The following is a 24,347-nucleotide window of genomic DNA, read 5'->3' as shown; positions in this document are numbered from 1 at the left end:
TGTTTTTTTAATCTCTGCTTTTATTCATGTTTTAAAAACAAAGAAACTGATGTTTATCAGGAAGTGACCCTCAGAGTACTGTTTTATAGGGCACAAGGGACCTGAAAAAATTCTAATTTATTCCTTGGTGTAACCTGTTGCCTTTCAGATAACTTAAATTTGGCTAAGTCAAGCTGAATTGCTCTCTAATTAGAGCTTAAGAAGTTACAGACTAGGAAATCAAATAGTTACCTTCAAGTGATAAGCATATCACTTTATAAGATGTAGGGTGCTAGCATTGAATGTTGCTTCTATCATTTTATTATAAAAAGGAAAAACCAAGCCTTTCTTCTGCAGCCATAGGACACCTAACACTTACCAGACGCCCAAGGTTGTAGTAACAATCTGGGTACTTCCTTCTGTGTTTGATTGCCGTCCGGTAACTCTGCTCGGCGGCTTCAAACCGTTTCAGGCTGTTCTGAACTATGCCTAAATTCATCCATGCGGCGGCAAAGTCTGGTCTAGAAGAGCATTTTTTAATGAAAAGAGAAAGAAAAGAAAGGCTTAGACCCCAGAATGCAGGAGTCCATCTCTTTGTCGTTAGCGTAATTATAAAAACCAATGCTTACTGTATTTGTACAGCCAAAGAGAGCAGCTCTTCCGCTTCCTGCAGCTCATTCCTTTCTTTTAAGATGTTTCCAAGATTATTCATGGCATGAACGTACTTAGGATTTAATCTGAAAGCAGAGAGAGAAACCGAGCTGTCTGTAAATGCTCAGTAGTTAGTCTTCACTAAATTGTCAGGAATTGGCAAAGAAATTTAAAGTTGGGGTCTTTTTAAATCCTAGACAGTTAAAACAAGACATGGGTATAAATGAGACAAGTAGCTTGCAGTACCTCACAGCTTCCCGGTAATATCTGATGGCGGCTGTTTGATTGCCCTTGTCAGCCAGGTTCTTGCCAACATTGTAGTGAACCTGAAAATACAGATAAAAACTTGGCCATCAGCTGATAGGCTTCTTTGTTCAGAGCAGGGATACCTATTATGGCTTCTAACTGAAAAGAAAAACTAAAGGTTAAAAAAAAAAACCACAAAAAATCAACAAAATCCCACCAGAGCTTTGGCTAAAACCCTACAGAGGGCAGGCCACCCTGTATAAAAAGAAAAAAGAAAGACAGGGTGCAACAAGCAGATGATATCACTCAGATAGGACAGAAGGATATTTAACTTAAGAAAACTCAAAAATTACAAAGCAGGGCTGGTCTTACTGCTAAACCCTCAGTCCCCCTCCTCCCAGATGCCCATCATCCTCCATGAGGGCTGAGATGCAAAATCCAACCACACAGGGCTGTGAGAGGAAAAAACAAGGATTCTGCATTTTAACTACAGCCCTTTCTTGTAGGACACCTTTCTTCTGTAGCATTGCAAACATCCTAGTTTATGCTAATGAAATTCTAACACCCTTGTTCCTTCAGGTGATGCCTGTGGTGACTGCCCAGGCACTTCTGGCAATTAGAGACACAGGGGCGAGCAAACCCATCAGATCCCTGCCTCTTGGAGCCCCAGCTGTGGGTGAAATGACCCTCCTGGAAGGTGTGTCACTAGAAGGCACCTGGGGCTATGGAGGAAGGGGAGTTCCCAGGGTGGCACCTGGTCTGGGCGGGAGAAGGCTGTCTTGTCACAGGGCCCTCCCTCCAGTGGAGATCTGCAGGGGGTCACCAGGTGAGGGGCTGGAATGAGTGTGCAGGGCAGAGCAGGCAATGGGCAGGGAGGAAGCCAGTGTGTTCAGTTGGGTAATTACAAGAAGCCCAGTGTCGCTGGAGTGCAGAGGGCAAGGGAGAGCAGGCAGGAGGGCATGGGGGAATAGGCTGCACAGGGAACCCCAAGCAGTGATGGGTCTGGTTTAGTCTTTGCCCAGAAGCAGTAAAAGACCAGCACAGGGTCTGTAGGTGTGTGAGTTTCTGAGGGCTGCCAAACAAAATACCAAAATCTGGGGCCTGGGGATGCTAAGACAACAGACGTGTATTCCCTCATCATTCTGGAGGCAGATTAGTGGCAGCAAGGTTGATTTCTACTAGAGGCTCTAAGGGAAAAGGTATTCCGTCCTCTCCTGGCTTCTAAGGATCGCTGGCAATCCTTGGTGTGCCTTGGCTAGCAGCTGTGTCGCTCCAATCTCTGCCTGTCTTCACGCGGTCTTCTCCTTGTGTGTCTGTGTTTCTTTATAAGGATACCAGTCATTTGGATTAAGGGCCCACCCTGTACCACTAAGAACTCATCCTACATCTTGATGACACCTGCCAAGGCCCCCATTCATAGGTACCAGGCGTAAGATTTGAACATCTCTTTTTTTCGGGGGGCACAATTCAACCCATAACCACAGCCAGGTGTAGGAGGGTGGCAGGTCATAATCAGAGTTAGGTTTATAACAAATCAGTCATGCTGTGGGAGACACGTGAGTGGGGAAGCAGCAGGTAGCAGGGGTCCAGGGAGAGCCCAAGGAAGCAGGCCCAGGGAAGGGAGGACAGCTGATTGAACAGGGTGGTGGTGAAAGAGCAGAGGAATTTCAAGAACACTGTGGGAGCAAAGGGCAGAGAAACTGGTGATGGATTAAGAAGAGTGGGGAAAGCATGTAAAGAATGAACTCGAGGTTTCTAACTTGCACAACCTGAATGATATGATGGCTTTGCAGGGAGATAGGAGAGGTGGCTAGGCTTGCTTGGGGGGATAGGAATCAGGCTGATTTTGAAATCCCTGGAGAACTCAAGTAGAGAGACCAAGGTGGCCACCTGAGCTCAGGAGAGGAGCAGGCTGGGGACACCAATGTGGCAGGGAGGCTGAGGTGGTACAGCCACAGGTCCTGTGATCATGTGGAGCAAGCCAGCCAGGAGAGGAAGAGATCCCATAAGACTTTCCTGTTTCAACCTCTCTAATCAAACTGCGAACTGGGGATAATATAGCAACAGCAGGAGAATGAAGTGATGAAATGTTCTAGAACTAGAGAGAAGTGTGGGTCCCACTACATCATGACACTCTACATGTCACTGACTATGTTCTCTTTGAAATGGCTAATTTAAAAAGGTATTTAATAGTGACCATCTTATTCTAAAAAACACATGGGAAGTTTTTTAAAAAAAATTTTAACTAAAATTAATTTTAAATAAACATAACTTTAAGGTTACCATCTTTTAAAAAAATTTTTAATTAAAATTAGTTAATTTAAAATAAACATAACTTTAAGGTTACCATCTTAACCACTAGAAAGAATGTAGTTTTATTTGAGTGTAGTTAGCACACAATGTTTCATTAGTTTTGGGTGTATAGTTCAGTAGGGTTGAGTGCATTCCCACTATTGTGCAACCTATCTCCAGAACTCTCCTCATCTTGCATATTTGAAAGTCTGCACCCATTACACAGTTAACTCTGTTTCCCCCTCTCCCTAGCACCTGGCAGCCACCATTCTACTTTGTTTCTATGAATTTGACTATGCTAGATAACTTCCAGAAGTGTAAGCATACAGTATTTGTCTTTTTGTGACTGGCTTGTTTCACCTAGCGTAATGTCCTCAAGATTCATTTACATTGTAGTAGGTGCCAGAATTTCCTTCCTTTTCAAGGCTGAGTAATATCCCATTGCATGCACATACTACATTTTGTTCATCCATTCATCTGCTGACAGACAGACCCTTGGGTTGCTTCTACCTTTTGGCTACTGTGAACTATGCTGCTAAAAACATGTGTGTTCATACATCTCTTTGAGATCCTACTTTCCTTTTGGGTATCTACGCAGGAGTGGAACTGCTGGATCATATGGTTAATTATATTTTTAATTTTTTGAAGAACTAAAATGGTCAACTTTATGAGAATTTTGCCTCAATGTAAAGGAAGGGAGAATAAGGAGATAATTTTTAAATGATTGAAGAGGGTGGTAAAGTTAACTAGAAGAAACTGGACTCAGAGTTGCAAAGCTACCAGAAATTCTCAGGTCAGCTTAACTTGAGGGCCCCCGGGAGGCCAACCGATGGGCATTTTTCTCAACTGTACATGGGCTCAGAACTAATTACAAGGAAAGGGGCTGGGACCCAAAATAATGCTGGGGCAGCAGAATCACAGACTCACAAGGACTATTGTCAGAAGTATTTATGGACACTCCTCTTAGAGGCTTATGATGCATAGGCCAATAGCAATCTCAGACGAGATGATGCCAGAGAAATTCATTCAAATCAGATGTGTTCAGTGTGGCTCATGACAACAGTAATTCTGGAAGCTGGCACATACTGAGGGTTACCACAAGCCCGGTGCCAGGCTGGCACCATATACATATGTGATTTCTCTGCATGGCAGCCCTGCCACATGGCTATCCTTCTGAGTTGGGGACTGCTGTGGCATCATCAAGCATCTCACCCAAGGGATGTGGTGCTGAGTCTGAAGCCAGGCTCCCAAACCTGTGCTTTTCTCACTATATCACACCTATCTATGAGGGCACTGGGTGAGGATGGGGCCAGCTGCTTGAAATGATTTCTTGACCCACTCATTCATGCCATCTGTTATTTTTCTTAAAGTAAATCATGTTTCTTGTTGCATGTTAACAGCTGAATTGTATCCCACTCCCACCTTATATTCGCCTGCTGAAGTCCCGACCCCCAGTACCTCAGAATGTGACTGTGTTTGGAGACAAGACTTTTAAAGAGAAAATTAAGTTAACCTGAGGCCATTGGGGTGGCCTTGATCCAATCTGACCTTTGTCCTTGTAAGAAGAAGAGATCGGGACACAGAGGACACATAGAGGACAGACCGCATGAGGACATCAAGAGAGTAGAGGCCTCAGGAAAAAACAACCCTGCCAACACCTTGATCTTGGACTTCTGGCCTCCAGAACTGTGAGAAAATAAATGTCTCTTATTTAAACCGCCAATTAATATATCATGAAATACGGTAATGGTTTAAGCGCATTTCAAGTAGCATCACATTGAATATTTCAAAAACCCTTCTGGAAATATAACCACATCCTTCCGTATCAATCTTAATCTACAGTTACAGCTTGTCTTCAAAAATAGTAGTATTTCTGGAAAGGTATGGAACAGTGCGATGTTCTTTTAAGCACATACATACCAGGGATTCGTTTTTTAACTGCCAATTTTAAAGCCTATACGTTTACTTTTATCTAACCCGACAAAAGGAATCACAAGCAGGGAAGTCACAGGTGATAGAAATGTACAGGACTGCACAGCATATGGTATAATTTAAGCTTCTCGACCCATATTATTGTCCATTCATAGGTATTAGTGTCTTCAAATTGTAGCTAATGCTATGGCTGTAGCACATGCTTTGAAAAGTGGGCTCTAGATGGTTTCACCTTATGCCTGCCCTGGCCCCAGCCTCGATGTGCTACCTCACCTCCCATCCCATGCACAAAGCAGCCAAATCTGGAGAATCCAACCGGTGAGCAATGTGGGTGTGTGGTCCCTAGAATACAAATTCAGCTTCTACTCAGACTTTCACAGGACTCTGGCCCATTCTGCCCCTGGGCTCCTCTGCTTTTCTTTGTTATGGGCAAATTCTGTTTTCTCAATAAAAAGCTCAGACAAAGAGTTCAACTGCCCTCTGCAGTACACATGGTGTTCTGTTAGGCACCCAGAATGACAGCAGCCAGGAGATCAGGGGAGAAAGATGGAGTGCTCTGGAAATTCAGACTCTAGTTATTTCCATGGAACTACTTAAAAATCTGACACAGACCTAGAAGGCAAGCTGTCCATAATTAAGAATTGATATAAACAGGCTGGCCCAGAAGCCAGCCTCATCCTATGGGTTACATGGAGGGAAGTATCTATATGGAAAACAGCTGTCTAGATAACCCATTGTAAAAGGATAAACACCCGAACCCTCCTAAACAGTTCACTTCTAACAGCGTTTAAAGAATGAGTGAGTTTTGTTTCCATACAATGTAAAAGACTGAAAAACCCTGTTTGTTCTTGAACTTTGCCTCTAGCCTTTGTGATTCATCTGCTGAGGCATCAAACCAGCACAGAAACTGCAAATAAAAAAACCACCACCCTAGCCCCATGACACGTGAACCAACAATGGAAGGTACATTAACACCAGAGCTATGGCCAGTTTGCTTCAAATTTTCTGCTCACGCTTGATGCTAAAATGTTTTAAACACATTAAAAGTCCTATAAACTATCCTGGCTCATCCTTAAGGAAATACCTCATCATGGCGTATGATCCTTTTCATTGTTAAAAGGATTTGGAATTGTATCTGAATTGATACAAAGTGGCACAATTATTTTTAAAGCTTAAAAATGAAAAATGACTAAGTATAATTAAATCCTTGATATTGCATCTGTTGTAGGCTAAGGATGTTTAATTTCCATGTTAATCAATTCCATCACTAATATTGAGTGCCTACCACATGCAAGGCAGTGTGGGTAATTTAACTGTAGACCAGGCACTGGCCTTAGCTACGTGGATATTACAATATTTGGAAAAGATGAGTCTCAGCTTGTAAATCTGGGCCTAGTCTAGAGCCAAGTGCCAAACACTTACTTAGTATGCAATGAATATAAAGTGGAAACCAATATAGAAAATGTATTTCCTGCAACAGAGCTGAATGAAAACAGCATCTTTCTAAATGCAGTCTCTTCCCTGAAATCAGCCTAGCTTTTTTCCAAAAAGAAAAAAAAGGAAACATAATTTTATTACATGGCAATTTATAGTGGAAAGGGAAACAAATACACAGAAACAGATAAAGAAACCCCCCAAACTGCTATCTTGCTTATACTGAATGGTAACATTGAGAAAGGTTCTTAGGAAGGACTTTCACCACTGGGTCCATTTTGAGGATGAGGTTTTGTATCTATGTCTTAAATTTTTTAAAAGATTTATTTTTTTGAGAAAGAGGGAGAGAGAGAATGGGAGAGAGAGGGAGAGGGAATCTGAAGCAGATTCCATGCTGAGTGCAGAGCCTGGTGTGGGGCTTAATCCCATGACCCTGAGATCATGACCTGAGCTGAAATCAGGTCATGGTTAACCAGCTTGGACGTTTAACCAGCTGAGCCACCCAGGCACCACATGTATGTCTTAAATTTATTAAAAAAAACCCTACACATGCAGACATATGATTGTCTGCCCATGTGTCATACCTTTAACAAAGGAAATCACCTATTATAACATATGAAATCACTTACTAGGGCAGACATATAGGCTCAAACATCACATATGTCACCCCTCCCCTTCACTTACTTGCATAACCTGGGCAGTATATCATACCATGTCTCTATCTACCACCTAAATTAGTCATCTAGATAGTATCAGTTCCATCATTCTATGCCTCAGTTTCTTCCATTTGGAAAGTAAGGAAAAGAAAACCCTCTCTATAAAAACCTTAGAGGGAGGATAATAGAGATTAATTATAGAGCCTCTACAAAGATATCAGAGTTCCTTGTGGGAAAGAACTATATAAATAGAAGGGATAATTATTACTATTCAAACAGAAAAGCAAAAATAAAGCATATCTATTAACATTTATGAAATTCAATCACAGGCAATTTATTTTTAGTAGCATAAAATAAATGGATAGATCAGCAAATCAAATTAAGGAGAAAAGCTTGAAGTAATTCACTCTTATCTAAGTCTCTTAACTATAAAACATGAACAAGCTTTTTTTTTCAATAAAAAGACAAACAAGGAGTTAGCACCTTTTATACTATTCTTTATTCAGGATCACAATAAGATGTTAACTCTTCATTAGATTTATTCATATAATTTTGTCTGAAATCACTGCTTTCTCTTAAATATAGAATATGGAAATGAGAAAGAACTCCAGAGAGCTCTTTTTCTCCACCTAGAGGATCACATTTAAGCATCCTAGGAACTCCTATTCTGATGACCTGAGAGAGAATATATCATTATTTATTAATAATCTATATACCGATAGAAAATTATTCTAACCAAACCCATTTCTCCTATTTTGGGAAGGATTATCTTCTTGTCATTTAGCATTCTCTTCTTGTCATTTAATGACACAACCCAAAACCAAAATGAGCCCCAGAAAGCTAATATTTCTTGAGTACCTACTATGTTCTAACTACCATGTTAGGGCTCTTTGGATGCCATATTTCATTAAGGCCTCCCAACAAACCTGGGAGACAGACATTATCTCCCCTCTATAGATAAGGGCACTGAAAGTTCAAAACAGTTTACTTTTGCCCAAAAAGGCACAGCTGGTTAAATGAAGAGACTGGATTCATCAAAAATACAAGTGAAACAAATTCCTACTCTGTCCTTCTCCCAGCCACAGTCTGGATGTGTGGGGTTACTTCTCTGCCACCATTTCAAAGGGTGATTGACTGGACTAACTGGAAGATGAGCAAAACTTCATTACAGTTTCACTGACATTGGTTGTAATAATTTATTCTGAATTATTTTGGTCAAGTGGAATTGTAATAAGTTTTATCAAAATCATTAACAAAACTGAAGAAAAAAACAAGTATTTGGTCATGGTCTTATGCTAGATTCTGTGTGAAGGTAAACAATCTTCTTGTTAAGTTGAACTTAAAGCCTATCCTAAAGAAGTCTTTCTAAAGAAACACAGCAGCCAACATACCTTGGCATTGAGAGGACACACAGACAGGGCACTTCTAAAAAGCTGTTCTTCATTCCGCCATTCGCCACTGCGAATCATGCACCTCAGCATGTTTATGAATAAAATTCCCAGTACAACAGCAGCAACCAATTTCTTAGGAAGAGAGAGAGATAGTAAATGTCATAAGGAAGATCTGTCTAATTGTCTTGGTTATGAATGGCACCACTCTGGGCCCAATACCTTTTTCTTAGTGTGTTTACTGAGAGCTCCAAATCCGAAAGTCAGCAGCATGCAGTACCCAGCACTGGGGAGGTAGAGGACTCTCTCTGCAACCACAAAGCCCACTCGGAAGAACAAATTACTTGCAGGAAGAAATGGGATAATGAGAAATCCCAGGCCCAGTGTAAGGATCCTGGAAAATGAGAAGTACTTGAAATGGCTATTTTCAGACCTTTAAAAAAAATCCTGTCAACATTAAAATAGTCATAAAAGCCTCTTTTTGTTTTGTATTGTTTTGTTTTCATGCCATCAATTGAGAAAAGGTATCAGCAGTAGCAAAGAAATGTCATCAGTAGGGCCCAGGGCTTAGCCTGGTAGGATTAGGGATAAGTAAAAAAAAAAAAAAAAAAAAAAAAAAAATCTCATTATTAATGCACCTAGCATCAAACACTGGAATAGGACTTGTAAGTTGCCCAATCCATCTGAGTAAGATTAGAATGATCACATTGTGTGAGGCCTCATTAATTCACCTACCCTTAGCCTCACCTCAAACCATGTAGCATTGAATAGATCAGAGGAAATACTGGTCCCAATTAGTCCAATATAGCTTTCATGGGGAAAAAAAATCCCCCCCTCAATCTTATGAGGAATAGTAATACTTTACTAGTTTACGCTTTATAAAAATCTGAAATCAATGAAATCATTTTTGGGTGGTACATTACCATAAATGTTAGTCAAGCAAAAAGAAAGTGGAACAAGAAGACACTTCTGGAACCAGGCAACATTCCCAGTGTCCCATGTGATGCAAGAGACTAAATTTCCTAAGTCAAATTTGGTGGCTCTTTCCTGGAACTTGTGCCCCCAGGACTGAAAAAAAAATACTATTGCACATGTATAAGTAAGCTGGGACTAAAGTTAGTTGTTCTTTAGAATTATGAAACAATTTAATAAACTTAAAACTTATTTTATTTTGAGATATTACTAATCTAGTTCCATAAACACTTATGCTTAAAGGGAATAAATCACCTTAAATAGTTTTCTTTTTTTTTTAATTTTTTTTAAATTTTTATTTATTTATGATAGTCACACAGAGAGAGAGAGAGGCGCAGAGACACAGGCAGAGGGAGAAGCAGGCTCCATGCACCGGGAGCCCGACGTGGGATTCGATCCCGGGTCTCCAGGATCGCACCCTGGGCCAAAGGCAGGCGCCAAACCGCTGTGCCACCCAGGGATCCCTAAATAGTTTTCTTTATCATGAAACTTGTTTGCTTCCCTCCTCAATTATTTTCTCAATAACCTTTCTCTCTCTCTCTCTCTTTCTTTCTCTCTCTTTTGGCAAGAAAGAATAGTTTCTTTGGGGCAGCAGTTTATTTTTCTACTAAACAACAACAGAAGGAATTACACTAGAGCATCCATCAGGGCTTTCTGAAGGAGAATTGTGAAATAATGGGCATGGCACACATCAATTACACTCTCCATTCTGACCATAAATTACTCTCTACCACCTACAGTGAGTAGGATCTCAAGATGCTACTTCAAGGGGATTGTGGAAGGAGAAGGGAGGGTAGTCAGCCATCCCCCCTCTTCCATGTCCACTCCCCAACAGCTGAAAGCAGCAATGGACTCCAAAGGGACGGCACTCATCCTGGCTGGAAGGATGTATTGGAAATAAATGTCCTTAGACATGACAAAACTGTGAACATGATTGGTGCTGGATTTAGCAAAATGCTCGGACTTAACCCAGTGTGGAAGTTAAAATTCAGTGCTGCCTCTTACCTTCTTCTGTGGCTGTCTTCAGAGCACAGCGCTTGGCATATTAGGCCAATTAGGCACAACCAGAGGGCCACTGGTGCAGTTACCCTCCAGTCCCCGGCCGACTTAATGAGGGGGATGCAGCCCATTGACCAATCAAAACACAGCCACCAGGGGCATAGCAGCAGCCAGGCATTCAGTGAATAGTAGTAATTATAGTTTATGGCCTGTCAGTCAAAAGGAAAACAAACATTTATTTGATACAGAGCTTCCAATACATACATATGTATACACACACACACACACACACACACACACACACACATACACATCTTGTAACTTCATTTTTGAGGCATCCATTCTATTCAAGGAGAGCAATTGTAGAAAATAAAATACTGCCAGTTTCTACATTGGACATGAGGCCGTGGTTTGCCATTTATTAAATGTGTTCGGATTATAACAGACAAAAATACAGCAAAGCCATCAGACTCTGTTGTACATCTGTTATATTTCTGGTCAAAGTATGTCCCATTTACTTAGTGATGCCCAAAGTCTGTGACCCAGGAAATCTGAGGCCCAGGGGTCACCTATGTGCCTTACAATATAAGAACAGGGTTTTTCCTTCTTTTGATTTCTATCTCTATGAAATGCACAGCTAAGAATTTGTGGCTTGACATCCTTGCCTTCAGAAAAAGCAAACCTTTACAATAAAGAGTCTTGATACTGCTGGATGTTTAAAGATATAACCAATGTGCTTCTATTTTGTCTTAATCCTGCTATATCAATTTTCTTTATGACAAAAGTAATGGGGGTCAGGGGACACTTTAGTGAGGCTGGCAGGAAACCTGATATTTGAAAGAATCATTTCTCTTTAATTTTGATTAGAATGGAAATACAAAGGGCTTATACCCTCTCAATCTCCTAATAAAACTCTGGTTTCATCCTAGAGTATCCTTAGAGCAAACAAATGTGGAGGTGTTCCACTTATCAGGGGTTTTGTGGATGTGCTGGGAAGTGAGAAGAGGAGGACAAATTTTCTGAGATTTGGTGGGCAATCCATCGGGGGGGGGGGGGGCAGGCTCACCACTCACCCTGACCAACATGCCATCAGCGAAGGAAGCGGGGTTGTCTACCTCTGTGAACGCCGGGGGGCCTGTACCCATGATTTTCCAGCGCATGTAGAGCACCCCTGCGCCCCCCGAGGCCAGAAGGGTCATTCTGAAGAGGAGGCCCCCGTTCCTGAGTATACCAGTTTTCTGAAAGGACAATACAAAGCCCCTGATGGTGCAGATTTTCAAATGTAAGTGCAGCCAAGCTAGGTGCAAACATGCAGCATACTGACTTGAACCACGGTGACACTGTGCTTAAAAGGGCTAGTTATTTTAAAAATCAGAACCACAAGAAATATTTTGAAAATGGCATTTCTAAATCAGCTGGTACTTGACATTTTCCACGTCTGGGTTGGAGACAAAAGTATATACTTACCTCTAATGATTTGTCTTTATGTAGTACCTTCTGGACCATTTCCAGAACATTTAATTTGCCTATCACCAAGATGTCAAAGACTGCATTCAAACCCTGAGGAAGCAAAGCAAGGCAATCAGTGATGGGAGAGCCTAGCTCTGATTAGGCAGCAATTATACTTCATAATTTTATTACTGAATCCCAACAAAAACTGCGGTGGATAAGATAATCACGGAAGGTGTCTTCAGCTCTAAAACAGACACTCTACTATTGTTCCTATAAAACCAGCTCATGGTGATATATCAAATTTATTATCAAAGATATCCCTATTGGTCATAATTTCACAGCCTACATGTATGGGTCTTTTAAGATTCAGGATAGCTGGAATTTTGGGGTTCCTAGGAGAAGTTCTGCAGAGGTCCTTGTTTTTCTTTCACTATAAAAGACTCTTAGTTGATATAATGGAGGGGTTCCCTGCACAGTAATTATGCCTCAAAAGATAAAGGCAGCCATCAACCTCGAAAATCAAGGCACATAAGTAATTAATTGCACCTCCAGAACACCAAGTACTCACTGATTTCAGCATGTGGAGTAGTAGCAGGGGTACACCATACATAATAATCTCTGATAGGGCTTTGGAGATCTCTCAGGTTCAGACTCCTAGCTGTCTGCTGGTTTTCAGTTCTCACTGGGCACACAGCCAGACTGCACTTCCCAGCCAATCCAGCAGTTACATGTGGTCACATAACTGAGTTCCAGCCTCCAGATCATGGGTAGAAGCCATAAAGCTCATTTTGGAGGTTTGGTTATAACCTGGGCACACTCTGCCACTTGGTTTCCTCTTCCCGCTGGCTGGGATGGACACCATTGGGTCAACTTTGGAAACTACACTCTCAAGATGGCAGAGCCTCCATGAGCTTGGGTCCACTTTATGGACAACAGCCACCTCTGCCCATAGCCACTAGGTGAACGATAAATAACTTCCATTATGTGAAGCCACTGGATTTTAGGACGTGATACTATAGTTCCACCTCTGCTGACAGCTTCCGGTAGCACTAAAATAGTTTCTTTCTAGTAGGTGAGGTTTGCTTTTGGAACTACTATACCTACAATTATAGACTGGAGGCTAGATGAGCCTTGGATTCCCTTCTCTACCCTGTAGGAGACTTTCTATAGATGCCATCGCTGCAGGCATTGTCATCTTCTGGAACTCCCTGCCCAATCTAGATAAGGTGGTCACAATACATGTGGCGTATATGGTTAAAGTTCCCCCTAAATGACTTTGGCCTTTTTAATATGGAGCCTTGTGGTGGAAAAGTTCATAAATCATCAGAAGCCAGTGGTAATTTGTGGCTTCCAGAGCAAGGATGACACCCCTACTTAACCCTCTCCCATAAAGGCTGGAAGCCATTAATTATCTAATACATAGGCTAGTGCTGGGTTAATCATGTCAAAGAATTCTGATTTTATCCACTCATGTGATACAGGATTTTAGTGGGTCACAGCGGACCATTTCTGCCTGGGTATAAAACCATTTTCTAGAAGGCAGAAGCTCCCTGTTGAGCTGCTGTTGTCTTATACCATTTGTTTTTCTCCCTATGAGCTATAGGACAATCACCAAAGGGGTGAGGGGACCTGTCATCACTTCTGTTTCATACTCTCCAACTTGCCATTTATAAATGCATCATCAAAAGTTCCACATTCTTTTTTTTTTTTAAGTTCCACATTCTAATTAAATTTTTGGAAATAGCTAAATTTTACCATATCTTTAGTCACATAAATTCAACTTAATCCTTTAGTGCTTTTCGAACATTAACAGGAGCCACTTTGTATCTTGTTAAATGGAGATTTTGACCTAGCAGGTCTAAAGTGGGGTTGGAGATCCTAAATTTCTAGTAAGTGCCCAATGGTGTTGATGCTGCTGGTCTTTGAGAAGCAAGGGTTTATAGTAGTGGATGATTTTGCCACCTGAAGGATGCTTGACATGTCTAGAGACATTTTAAGTTGTCACAACCAAGGGAGTCCCACTGACGTTTAGGGGGTAGAGGCCAGGGATGTCACTTACTGTGGTATAATGTGCAGGACAGCCCTCCCATAAGAAAGAATGATCCAGCCCAAAATATCAATAATGCCAAGACTGAGAAACACTGCCTTAGAACCAACTTAAAAAAATAACTTAAAAAAATAAAAATATAGGGATCCCTGGGTGGTGCAGCGGTTTGGCGCCTGCCTTTGGCCCAGGGCGCGATCCTGGAGATCCGGGATCGAATCCCATGTCAGGCTCCCGGTGCATGGAGCCTGCTTCTCCCTCTGCCTGTGTCTCTGCCTCTCTCTCTCTCTCACTGTGTGCCTATCATGAATAAATAAAAATTAAAAAAAAATAAAATAAAAATATAGACTGAGCCTAATAAAACCATGGGTCTTTGCTTTGACTTACATCAAATCCCATACAGCTTTTACCTGCTCTTTCTTTCCCAAGCTATTCCTATATGGGCGATTCAAATCCCATATCTTTGTTTTCCATTTCTCTACCTGGGATCACATCCCTAATTTCTAAATTTTCCTCTAATAATGTCAAGCATAAAATTGGCTAGAATGGAAAAAAAGGAAAATGAATTTCAATGCCTCTCCCTCCCTGGAGCTTCAATTCTAATCAGACATAAGAGGTGTACATCTGTACTCTTCAGAGGCTCCTCCTTTCCTTTTGATATTTCCAGTTGAAGCTGAGCACAACATACACTCAATACTTCTCTAATCAGGACTGGAAGCATTGATGGGGTCAGCCCACTGTTGTATTCAGAACTACTAAAATAGGAGAGCACCCTAGAAAACTTAAATTATTTTTTTCTTTCTTTTTTTTAAGATTTATTTATTCATGAGAGATACAGAAAGAGGCAGAGACATAGGCAGAGGGAGAAGCAGACTCCCTGTGGGGAACCTGATGTGGGACTCAATCCCAGGACCCCAGGATCACAACCTGAGCCAAAGGCAGATACTCAATCACTGAGCCACCCAGGCATTCTGTTCCTCTTTTCTCTTTTTCTACAGTATACCTCTGTGAGAGCTAATCATGGTCTTTTTTTTTTTTTTTTTTTAAGATTTACTTATTGGAGAGAGAGAGAGAGAGAGTAAGAGAGTGTGTGCACGAGTGGGAAGAACAGAGGGCAAGGGAGAGAGACTCCTCAAGCAGACTCCATGCTGACTGTGGAGCCTCACAGGGGTCGATCTTTTTTTTTTTTTTAAAGATTTATTTATTTATTTATAATAGACACACACACACAAAGAGAGAGAGAGAGAGAGAGAGAGGCAGAGACATAGGCAGAGGGAGAAGCAGGCTCCATGTCGGGAGCCCGATGTGGGACTCGATCCTAGGATTCCAAGATCACGCCCTGGGCCAAAGGCAGGCGCCAAACCGCTGAGCCACCCAGGGATCCCCTGCAGGGGTTGATCTTATGACCCCAAGATCACATCCTTAGCTGAAACCATAAGTACAACACAACTGACTGAGCCACTCAGGTATCCCAGGAGCCGATCATTGTCTTGAAGTCCTTCCCACTTCCCATTTCCCACTGTTTGCTAATGATCATCAACTGAGACAGCCCATTTCCATGAAATATCAGATGTACTAAATGCACAAATAACTGGCAGAAAGGTCAATGGAGTGGAGAAGTAGAGGCAGGGCTAGCCCAAGACGTCTCTACCACAGGGGAAGAAGGGCAGGCCCTGACTGCATCTCGGCTCTTACCAATACGGTGATCCCTTGCTCTTTGCATAGCATGGCCACTGCTCCCAGAAGGATACTCAGCAACACCCAGAACGTAGAATGTGTTCCCTCCTTGTTACCTGCTGATTAAGAGAAGTGAGAAACATAAAAGTCATGCAATACAGCTCAGACTTGTTAGCATCAAGAACTAAAATTCTAAGCATGTACCTTAAAATAGCCACAACCTCCCTTGCATAAAAAAGAGTTTGGTCTTCTGGCAGCATTTCTCTGTAGGCAAGTATATTACATTCTGCATTTCTAGTTAGACAGCACCCTCAAAATGCTATACACACCCACTCTTCAGGCAGACCCTAGCAGGTGCCCACGGCCTCTGGGAGGCATTCCAGCAAAGCCCTGGCCACAGAGATAGCTCATCGAAGGTTCCCTTGGGCCAAGTTCCTTCTGCCCGACCTGACAGTCACCTAACAGGCCACTCTGGCAAGTTGTATTGAGCACTCCCCTGAGAGTATAGGCACTGCATCTGGTCATAGGCTGACCCTAGCAGTGACTGCTGTTGTCAGCACAGCAGTGAGGGCAATGGCTGAGGGGCCCTGAGAAACCCGACAACTGCACATGAGTCCAGGGAATCACACAGGCCAGGCTGGGCTGCTGACCTCCATGGGGACTCAAGCCAAAACATTACTCGGAGTGTGAACTCTGGAGTAAGGAGACTGAGGTGGGAATGAGCTCAAGGAATCACGGAAAGTCCTGGAACTGACTTCTGGAAAGGGAGGGTCTGGCTCCATGCTGTTTGGTGGGGGATATTTGCAATTTGGGGGCCAGAGCTGAACTGCTTAAAAGGAGGAAAGGCCACATGTGGTGTTCATCTCCATTCTTCCTTTGTAAAGACTTCACCTCCTCACCCATGTGGATGGTAAACAAACATTCCAGAAAGACAGGTATGAAGTAGGGCAAAGTGAACCTGCTTAGAGAGCAAAACCATTAGCTTGCCTGGGCTGTCTATGCATCCTGGTTCCGTTCTGATTAAAACCACAACTCTTGGTCCAAATTCTAGCTCTGCTGTTTACTATGTGACCCTGAGCAAATTGACACACACAGTCTCAATGACCTCATCTATAAAATGGGAGCAACATTACCTACTTACTGATATATTTGAGAGGGGAGAAGTTACATAGAATACCTGGCCATTTGTGTTAAAAATTACATAAACATTCTTGTAAATGCAAAACGTATCGGGAAAACATGCACAAAACCAACCACAGTAGTTTCTGAACAGTTCTAAGAAGAAAATTTTTGACAGTGGAAGGAAGAAAGTCATGTATTGGGAAGCCTGGGTGGCTCAGCGGTTGAGCATTGCCTTTGGCTCAGGGAGTGTCCTTGGGTTTGGGGATCGAGTCCCACATCAGGTCCTGTTTCTCCCTCTCTGTCTCTGCTTCTCTCTCTGTCCCTCATGAATAAATAAATAAAATCTTAAAAAAAAAAAAAAAAGAAAGTCACGTATCTTTCACATTTTCTTTAACCACGTGCATGTTTGGCAGCATCTTTAACTTCTACCCATTAGATGCCAGCAGCACCCAGCAGACCTCAGGCCTCAGTTTTGACAACCAAAAACATCACAGGTTTTGCTAAATATCCCTGGGAGGAGGGGGACAGAAATCACCTGCAATTGGGATCACTGCTGTGAACCAGTGGTACTGACAACGGGTGGTCTGTGCACCTGCCCTTGGATGATGTTAGTAATGCAGAGTCTCAGGCCCCAGCCAAACCTGTGCAATCAGAAATGCGAGGGTGGAGCCTAGCATCTGGCCTTTTAACCAGGCTTCCAGGTGCTTCTGCTGCTTGCTATAGGTTGGAGAGCATCACCCTAGATAGGAAGCTTGCTCCCAGCTGCATCCCTGGTACCATGCCTAGCTCGTAGGAGCAACTCAAACTTTTGTTGTAGGAATCCACAACACCTGACTGACGCTGGAAAGGCAACACATGGTTGGTGAATGAAATTACTGTCTTAGTCTACCAAAAAGGGGCAAGACGTCAACAAATCCTAGAACCACAATGCAGGAATAATGGCAGTGCTTCTTAGAGGCTGTGCAGGAAGTGCTGGAATCTAAGACGCTTCCAGCAGGGGGCCACGTGGTCTTGACTTCAATAACTTCAGGGATGGGTATTCTCTTTCTGCAAGGACCCATTTTGGTCCTTAAACTCTGAGCTGTTGGAATGTTCTTTCTCAGGGTGAGCCCAGACCTGCTTCCCAAGATGTCAGGGTTTGGCTATGCTCTGCTCTAACACCTTCCAACTCTTCAGGAAGCACAGTGCTTGAAAGCTAATTTCTCATTACTGAAAACCATTCTATATTGGTATACAGAGCCCCATCAATCCAACCCAGGGTCATTACACTTGCAGAAATTAATGATATTCCATGGATGTGAAACTGAAAGATCACAATTATGAGCAAACCCCATTAAACCAATGATTGTATCTGAGTGTTTACATATTTATTGGAACTTACTATTTTGGGGGGAGGGGATTTGCTGGTGATCATCAGCAAACAACATCAGAGCAGACACTATCATAGACCCAAAGCTTTTACATAAAATCTTGGCTGAAATAACTCTAAAGCTAACACACTGGTTAGCTCCTTTTAAATTATGATTTTATGAAAGACCTCACAAGTTGTGGAAACACAGCCCAGGGGTGCTCAGAGTTCACAATGCACCATGCTTCTGACATATGATGGAGATGGGAGAGGCAGATGACATCCTTAAGGCTTGTTCTCTCCATGCTGGTGGATGTATGGGTCCATTGCACTTTTTTCCCACCATACATTTTCCTGCATCTGTCAAAGCACTCTCAGGGTTTTCTCATATTAGCAGTTGACAGCTGCCTTTAATTATTAAAGAACTCATGTATTACCAGGGGGTCTCCTCCACAGATAAAGGGAGTAAATGACCCGTGGCTCATGTGCCCCCAGGGAGGCCGCTCAGGACAAGGCCTGCTCCAGGCCAGCGTGAGAGATGTGTTGTGGGCCCTGGCCTCGGCCAGTTGCTTCCACATCCACTAAGCATTAGGTTTGGTGGTTCACTAGGAACCAAATGGACCTCTCTTCCACTGCCTGGATTGGGTTTTTCTAAGCTTCCTCATTCAAACAATCTGTGTTTGGAACTCTTCATGAAATGTAACAGGACTTCCCAATTTAATGCTACTGTTTTTAACATTTACACAAGGTCCCTTGTGGGCGACTGGCTGGCTCAGTTGGTAGAGCATCCAACTCTTGATCTTGGCGTTGTAAGTTCAAGCCTCACATTGGGTGTAGAACTTACTTTAAAAAAAATTAAGAAGGAAGGTCCCTTGGCCATTATATATTCCTTCCTAGAAAAACTAAACGAGCTTGTATTTTACTTGACTGTGTAACCTGGATGAATTTCCCCCCCACCATGGACCAGTGGCTTTGGATAAGAAAAAATTCCCAGTTCCTCCATTAAAACACCCAAAGGACAGCTTTTGATGCACTCCATTAACACAATGTTAAATTAGTAGAGAGATGTGAAAGTAATGAGCTCATGTTCCACTTGTCTGGAATTTAAAACGGTTTTTTCCTTAGATGGCTAAATCAAAGATTTCACTGAATACAGAAAAATAACTTCTATAGAAAACACAGTGTTCAGATTTACTGATAACCTTCTCCCTAATCTCACCCCATAATTTCACACTTCTCAAACCCCAGATTTTTGCAAGGACCTGGACACCCCACACCTCTCAAATCCTCTATCACAATTCTTTTGGAAGGGTCCCACTCTCTAATTATCTCTCATACTTTTGATATTGTGCAGACATGTCTGGTAGAAGACATATAAAAGACAATTTTTTTTTGCTGAAGAAATGTCTTCAGTTACAGTGATTATTAAATATTATGCCACTGCTTAACAATGGCAATTTCTGATCAAAGGCAAAATTTCAGTCATTGGTTACAAACCCAGAGATGGCTTCACATTCAGAAAATCAAATTCGAGACTGCCACTGTCTAGAAGAGTCAGCACTACAGCTGTTGAGCATCTGAAATCTATCCAGTCCCTAGTGGGATGTATTGTAAGCATAAAATACACACCTGATTTGGAAGACTCAGTACGGAAAAAATGTAAAATATTTCATCATTTTTATACTGATTATTACATATTGAAATTATAATATTTTTGATATATTGGGCTAAAAATGTAGTTAAAATTCATCTAACCAGGGTCTCTTTATAATGTGGCTGTTAGAAATTTAAAAATTACATGCATGGCTCATACTATATTTCTACTGCACAGTACTATCTATATTATGTCCTCAGAGACCCAGTTCACAGAGGAAATGATCTGCACATGGCTTTGTATTACAAGTCTGTCTTCGAAAACTCAGAAACTATGAAGTGAGTTTGCCTGTTTAGCTCTCTTTCTCCTGCAATTCTCCTAACCAGATTGGCCACTTGACATTATTGGGAGTCATAAGATGAAGCATGCACAAACACTTCAGTTTTTCCAGAATTCAAACAAGAAAGCTTAATTTCACTAATGTTTTTAAATGATTTCATATAAATCAAAGGGGTCCTCTTTATAAAGGTGTGGTACACACGCGCATGATAAGTGAAGACCACTGTGCATTGACAGTATTTCTATTATGGGGGTATTCAAGAAAGGCTTTATAAAAATTAAATATCAATTGGGAAACTGGTTCCGAGCCCAGCCTAGTGGACTTCTGGTAATATGACCTGCAGCAGCATAGTTTTACCCGGATAAATTTTTCTTGAGTTGATTTGTCAAGTGACCAATGCTAATAGCTGCTAAGATACAACATACCTAGATGAGTTTGGACTTTGCAATTTTGGGAGTATGCTCTGATTTAGTAACTAATGCAAGCTATTTTAATAGGACAGCTGATACTGATAATGATAGGCCACCTCCAATATAGTTGGCACTCAACAAATATTTGGGGAATCAATACTTTCATTTATTTCTATGTCTACCAGAAGTCTTACTATATTCCCATATTTCTTATGCAATTACGATATGTAATAATACCAAAAAGCTAATAATTTGCTCAATGTGAACACATATAGCCAGAAGTCACATCTTATCATATGACATTAATTTAATGTCTTTAAACCTGGATGGCTCAGTGGTTGAGCATCTGCCTTTGGCTCAGGTTGTGATCCCCAGGGTCCTGGGATTGAGTCCTGCATCAGGCTCCCCGTAGGGAGACTGCTTCTCCCTCTGCCTATGTCTCTGCCTCTCTCTGTCTCTCATGAATAAATATAATCTTTAAAAAAATGTTTTAAAAAATTACATAAGCCTAATGGTCACACTGTATGTCAACTAATTGGAATTAAAAATTTTAAAAATTCCATAAGGAATAATAAAAAAGCACAGTAAAATCAATTATATTAATTTTAAATTTAGAGTTGTTAAAAACAGAAAAAATAAATCCTGAGAGCCAGATGTTATTTCCAGTGTAACTGCATTTATGAATATTTTTATTCAAAAAAATCTTCTCCAAACAGGCAATTCTAAGTAGTATGTAGCTACATGCAAGCATCTCGGGCTGTTGCATGTACCCAGAGTTCTCTGTCTCATCTCCATCCAGTCTGCAAAACTGTAATCACCAATGACCCAGGAGAAGAAGAGAATCACCCTTACACCATGTGACATCTCTCATCACATAAGAAGACCACCTGCTCTAGGATAATTATGCAGCATTAGTGAACTTCAATAGTTTATGATACAGAACTTAATAAACTGGCCTAGAAAACGTTTTCCTTGTTTCCGTATATGTCTGCAGTATCTAAGAGAATACAACCACTTAGATAAGTGGAGGTAAAGGTTAATGGAGTGGAGGGAGCCCAGGAAAAAAAAAAAAACTCACTCCTAAGATGCACTAACAGAAAGACACTTGTCAGTGCTAACACTCACAAGTGCCAACAGATGTGATCAATTTAATGAACCATGTGCCTTGGATTTGGCACTACTTTCTGGTGGGAAGATCTTCTTTCAGAAAAAGCATTGTACGAGCTACCCTCTTCACCACTCAATGCCTGGCATCTTTGCTGCCTTGAAACTGGCACGTCCTGTTGTGTGTGGGAACCACGCCACCCCGACAGGTGGCCCCTACTCCCTCTGCCAGAGCGACACAATGAGCGTCAGATTCCCGTTCCAAATGTTGGAGCCAACCAGGCAGTGCTTCCACGCGCAGAATGAAAGAAGTCAGACATTGTCATTCTAAAACACCAGCCCGTTTGGGCGAAATCAAGCAATGCAGGAACCAAAGAAACATGAAGGCAGAGAAAAGAAAATCCACATGAATCCCACCATCAGAATTCAGTCGGCAATGACCCCAAACCTAAAAACAAGAGTCCCATGCTATGTGAGTTACACAATTGCCCTATTTTTTTTAGAGCCACATGATTCTAAGTCAAAGAAAAACAGATGTCTTAAGTCAGAATGCAAATATGAGGACATGATACCCCAAGAGTAAGAATTATCCTATTTTAGCTGCCTGAACTCCTGCAAGGAGAGCAATAGAGCAAACAAAGTTTAAGAGCTTGCAATGACTCATATTTGGGAGCTTGTCTTTTGTAATCACTTGAAATTTAAAATGGTTGTTCTAGGGATGCCTGGGTGGCTTAGTGGTTGAGCGTTTGCCTTTGGCTTGGCGTGATCCTCAGTCTGGGGATCTAGTCCTGCAATCGGGCTCCTTGTGAAGAGCCTGCTTCTCCCTCTGCCTGTGTCTCTGCCTCTCTCTCTGGGTCTCTCATGAATAAATAAATAAAAATTTTTTAAAAAAATGGTTGTTCTAGGAAGTAGCCGATTCATTCTCCTCTTAAAAGGTTCTCTCCTAAAACAAAACAAAATAAAACAAAACAAAACAGAAAGTTCTCTCCTGCTCACCATAAATGAACTAATTAAATTCCTCATTAGTCTTAACTCCTATGAAACAAGTATAATAAGTTATTTGTTTATTTTTATTTTTTTTTTAAGTTATTTGTTTAGAAGAGAAATTGTTTTGGCTACTCTACCATGTTTACTGTGCAGAGAAATTATCTGCTTCCAACCCAAAACACCAGGCTTTCAAAGAGATGTAAATGTTGACAAGATATCTCATCACAAGAGGAATTCTTTTTGTTTTGGGCATTTGGAAACAATGACCAGCACACCGTCAACTTTATCTGACTTTGTGTTTTTCTTTTTTCGAAGAAAAAGTATGGTTTCCCTTATAAGGATATTTAGTTTTTTTAAATAAGGATTTTTGTTTATTTATTTGAGAGAGAGAGAAAGAGAGAGAGAGCAGGAGTGGGAGAGCAAAGGGAGAGGGAAAAGCAAACTCCCAGCTGAGCATGGAGCCTGACTTGGGACTTGATCCCAGGACCCCAGGACCTGAGCTGAAGGCAGATGCTTAACTGATTGAGCCACCTAGGCATCCTAGGACATTTATTTTTTAAAAGAGGATTCTGTTGCAAAATATCTTGCATGGAGATATTCTATTTAAGTACCCCATACCTCATTACCACTACCCAAAAAAAAAAAAAAAAAGTAGACAAATGTTACATGAGTAGATTTTTTTCCATTTTCTGAAAATGCAGGGATTCTAGAGGTTAGCACAGAATTGCTTTTTAATAAACTCAGGCAGTTAAAAGTTGTCCTGAGGTTTAAAATACAGACATTGCATCTATAAAGAAAGCTAATGAGGTTATCAAAAAGAAAGGTATCCTTTGAAAGAGCTCTTTAACTAGTTAAACCACTAATTTCAGAGTTCCCAATGTTTCATTCCGTTATAAAAATTGTTAAAAACCTTTCTTGAAGTACAAGTTTCTGTGTAACTGATGCTAGACCTTTGAATTTATGCTCAGATCCAAAAAGAACAAAGCCCAGGTCACTTTAAACCTTATGTTTAAACAATAAATAGCATTCTTATTTTTATCCAATAAATACTGGCCTGAACGTCTACCACAAAGGAGCTTTGATTCTCAGTGGAGCGCTTATAAACATGTGGATAACAGGAGCAACTGGCACAAGGAATCATCATGGCCAAGACAACGTGTTTACCACACGTGTTTACTACTTGGCTTTTTGTACAATCCATACTGACCAGATGGGAGAAAACAAAAAGTGAGTGACTATTTCTTAACATATCTGAAAGGCCAGATGAAAAAATATACACCTGAATGTCCACAAATAACAGCCGCTCTGCTCTGTTGGACTGAAGGAAATTTAATAGAGATGAAAGAAATTAGCAGCATGAGCAAAACTACCATATGATCCAGCAATTCCAATTCTGGGTATTTATCCAATGGATGAACTCACTATCTCAAAAAGATATTGTATTTCCATGTTCACTGCATTTTTTCCAAGAGCCAAGACATGGACACACCTAAATGTCCATTGGTGAATGAATGGAATAAAGAAAAATTGTTATACACACACACACGCTCTCTCTCTATATATAAAATACCCTGTGTGTACTATATATATACCATAATACTATGTAATTTCATGGTATATTACTCTATACTACATATGTATGTATATGTATACATATACTATATACCGTGGTATATTACTATATAATACCGTAACATATTATAGTGCAGCATATTACACT

General features: G+C 41.2%; 1 protein-coding gene across 8 annotated transcripts in view; it reads right to left on the bottom strand.

Annotated features, from left to right (window-relative positions):
* The window catches only part of TMTC4 (transmembrane O-mannosyltransferase targeting cadherins 4), a 63,972-nt gene that overhangs the window by 12,919 nt on the left and 26,706 nt on the right, over positions 1-24,347 (bottom strand). For 5 of the 8 annotated variants that reach the window (XM_072782474.1, XM_072782475.1, XM_072782468.1 and 2 more), the window contains 9 exons: positions 15,741-15,841; positions 12,017-12,109; positions 11,623-11,787; positions 10,556-10,758; positions 8,801-8,972; positions 8,582-8,713; positions 877-956; positions 609-716; positions 359-500 (listed from right to left, as the gene is read on the bottom strand). In XM_072782474.1, the coding sequence (XP_072638575.1) occupies positions 359-500; positions 609-716; positions 877-956; positions 8,582-8,713; positions 8,801-8,972; positions 10,556-10,758; positions 11,623-11,787; positions 12,017-12,109; positions 15,741-15,841 (1,196 nt within the window). The remainder of the gene's footprint in view (positions 1-358; positions 501-608; positions 717-876; positions 957-8,581; positions 8,714-8,800; positions 8,973-10,555; positions 10,759-11,622; positions 11,788-12,016; positions 12,110-15,740; positions 15,842-24,347) is intronic. The other 3 variants (XM_072782470.1, XM_072782469.1, XM_072782472.1) reach the window with 3 other exon arrangements.

The sequence above is a fragment of the Canis lupus genome, chromosome 17, assembly GCF_048164855.1.
Source record: "Canis lupus baileyi chromosome 17, mCanLup2.hap1, whole genome shotgun sequence".
Classification (NCBI taxonomy): domain Eukaryota; kingdom Metazoa; phylum Chordata; class Mammalia; order Carnivora; family Canidae; genus Canis; species Canis lupus.
This window is presented reverse-complemented; position numbering and strand designations above follow the sequence as displayed.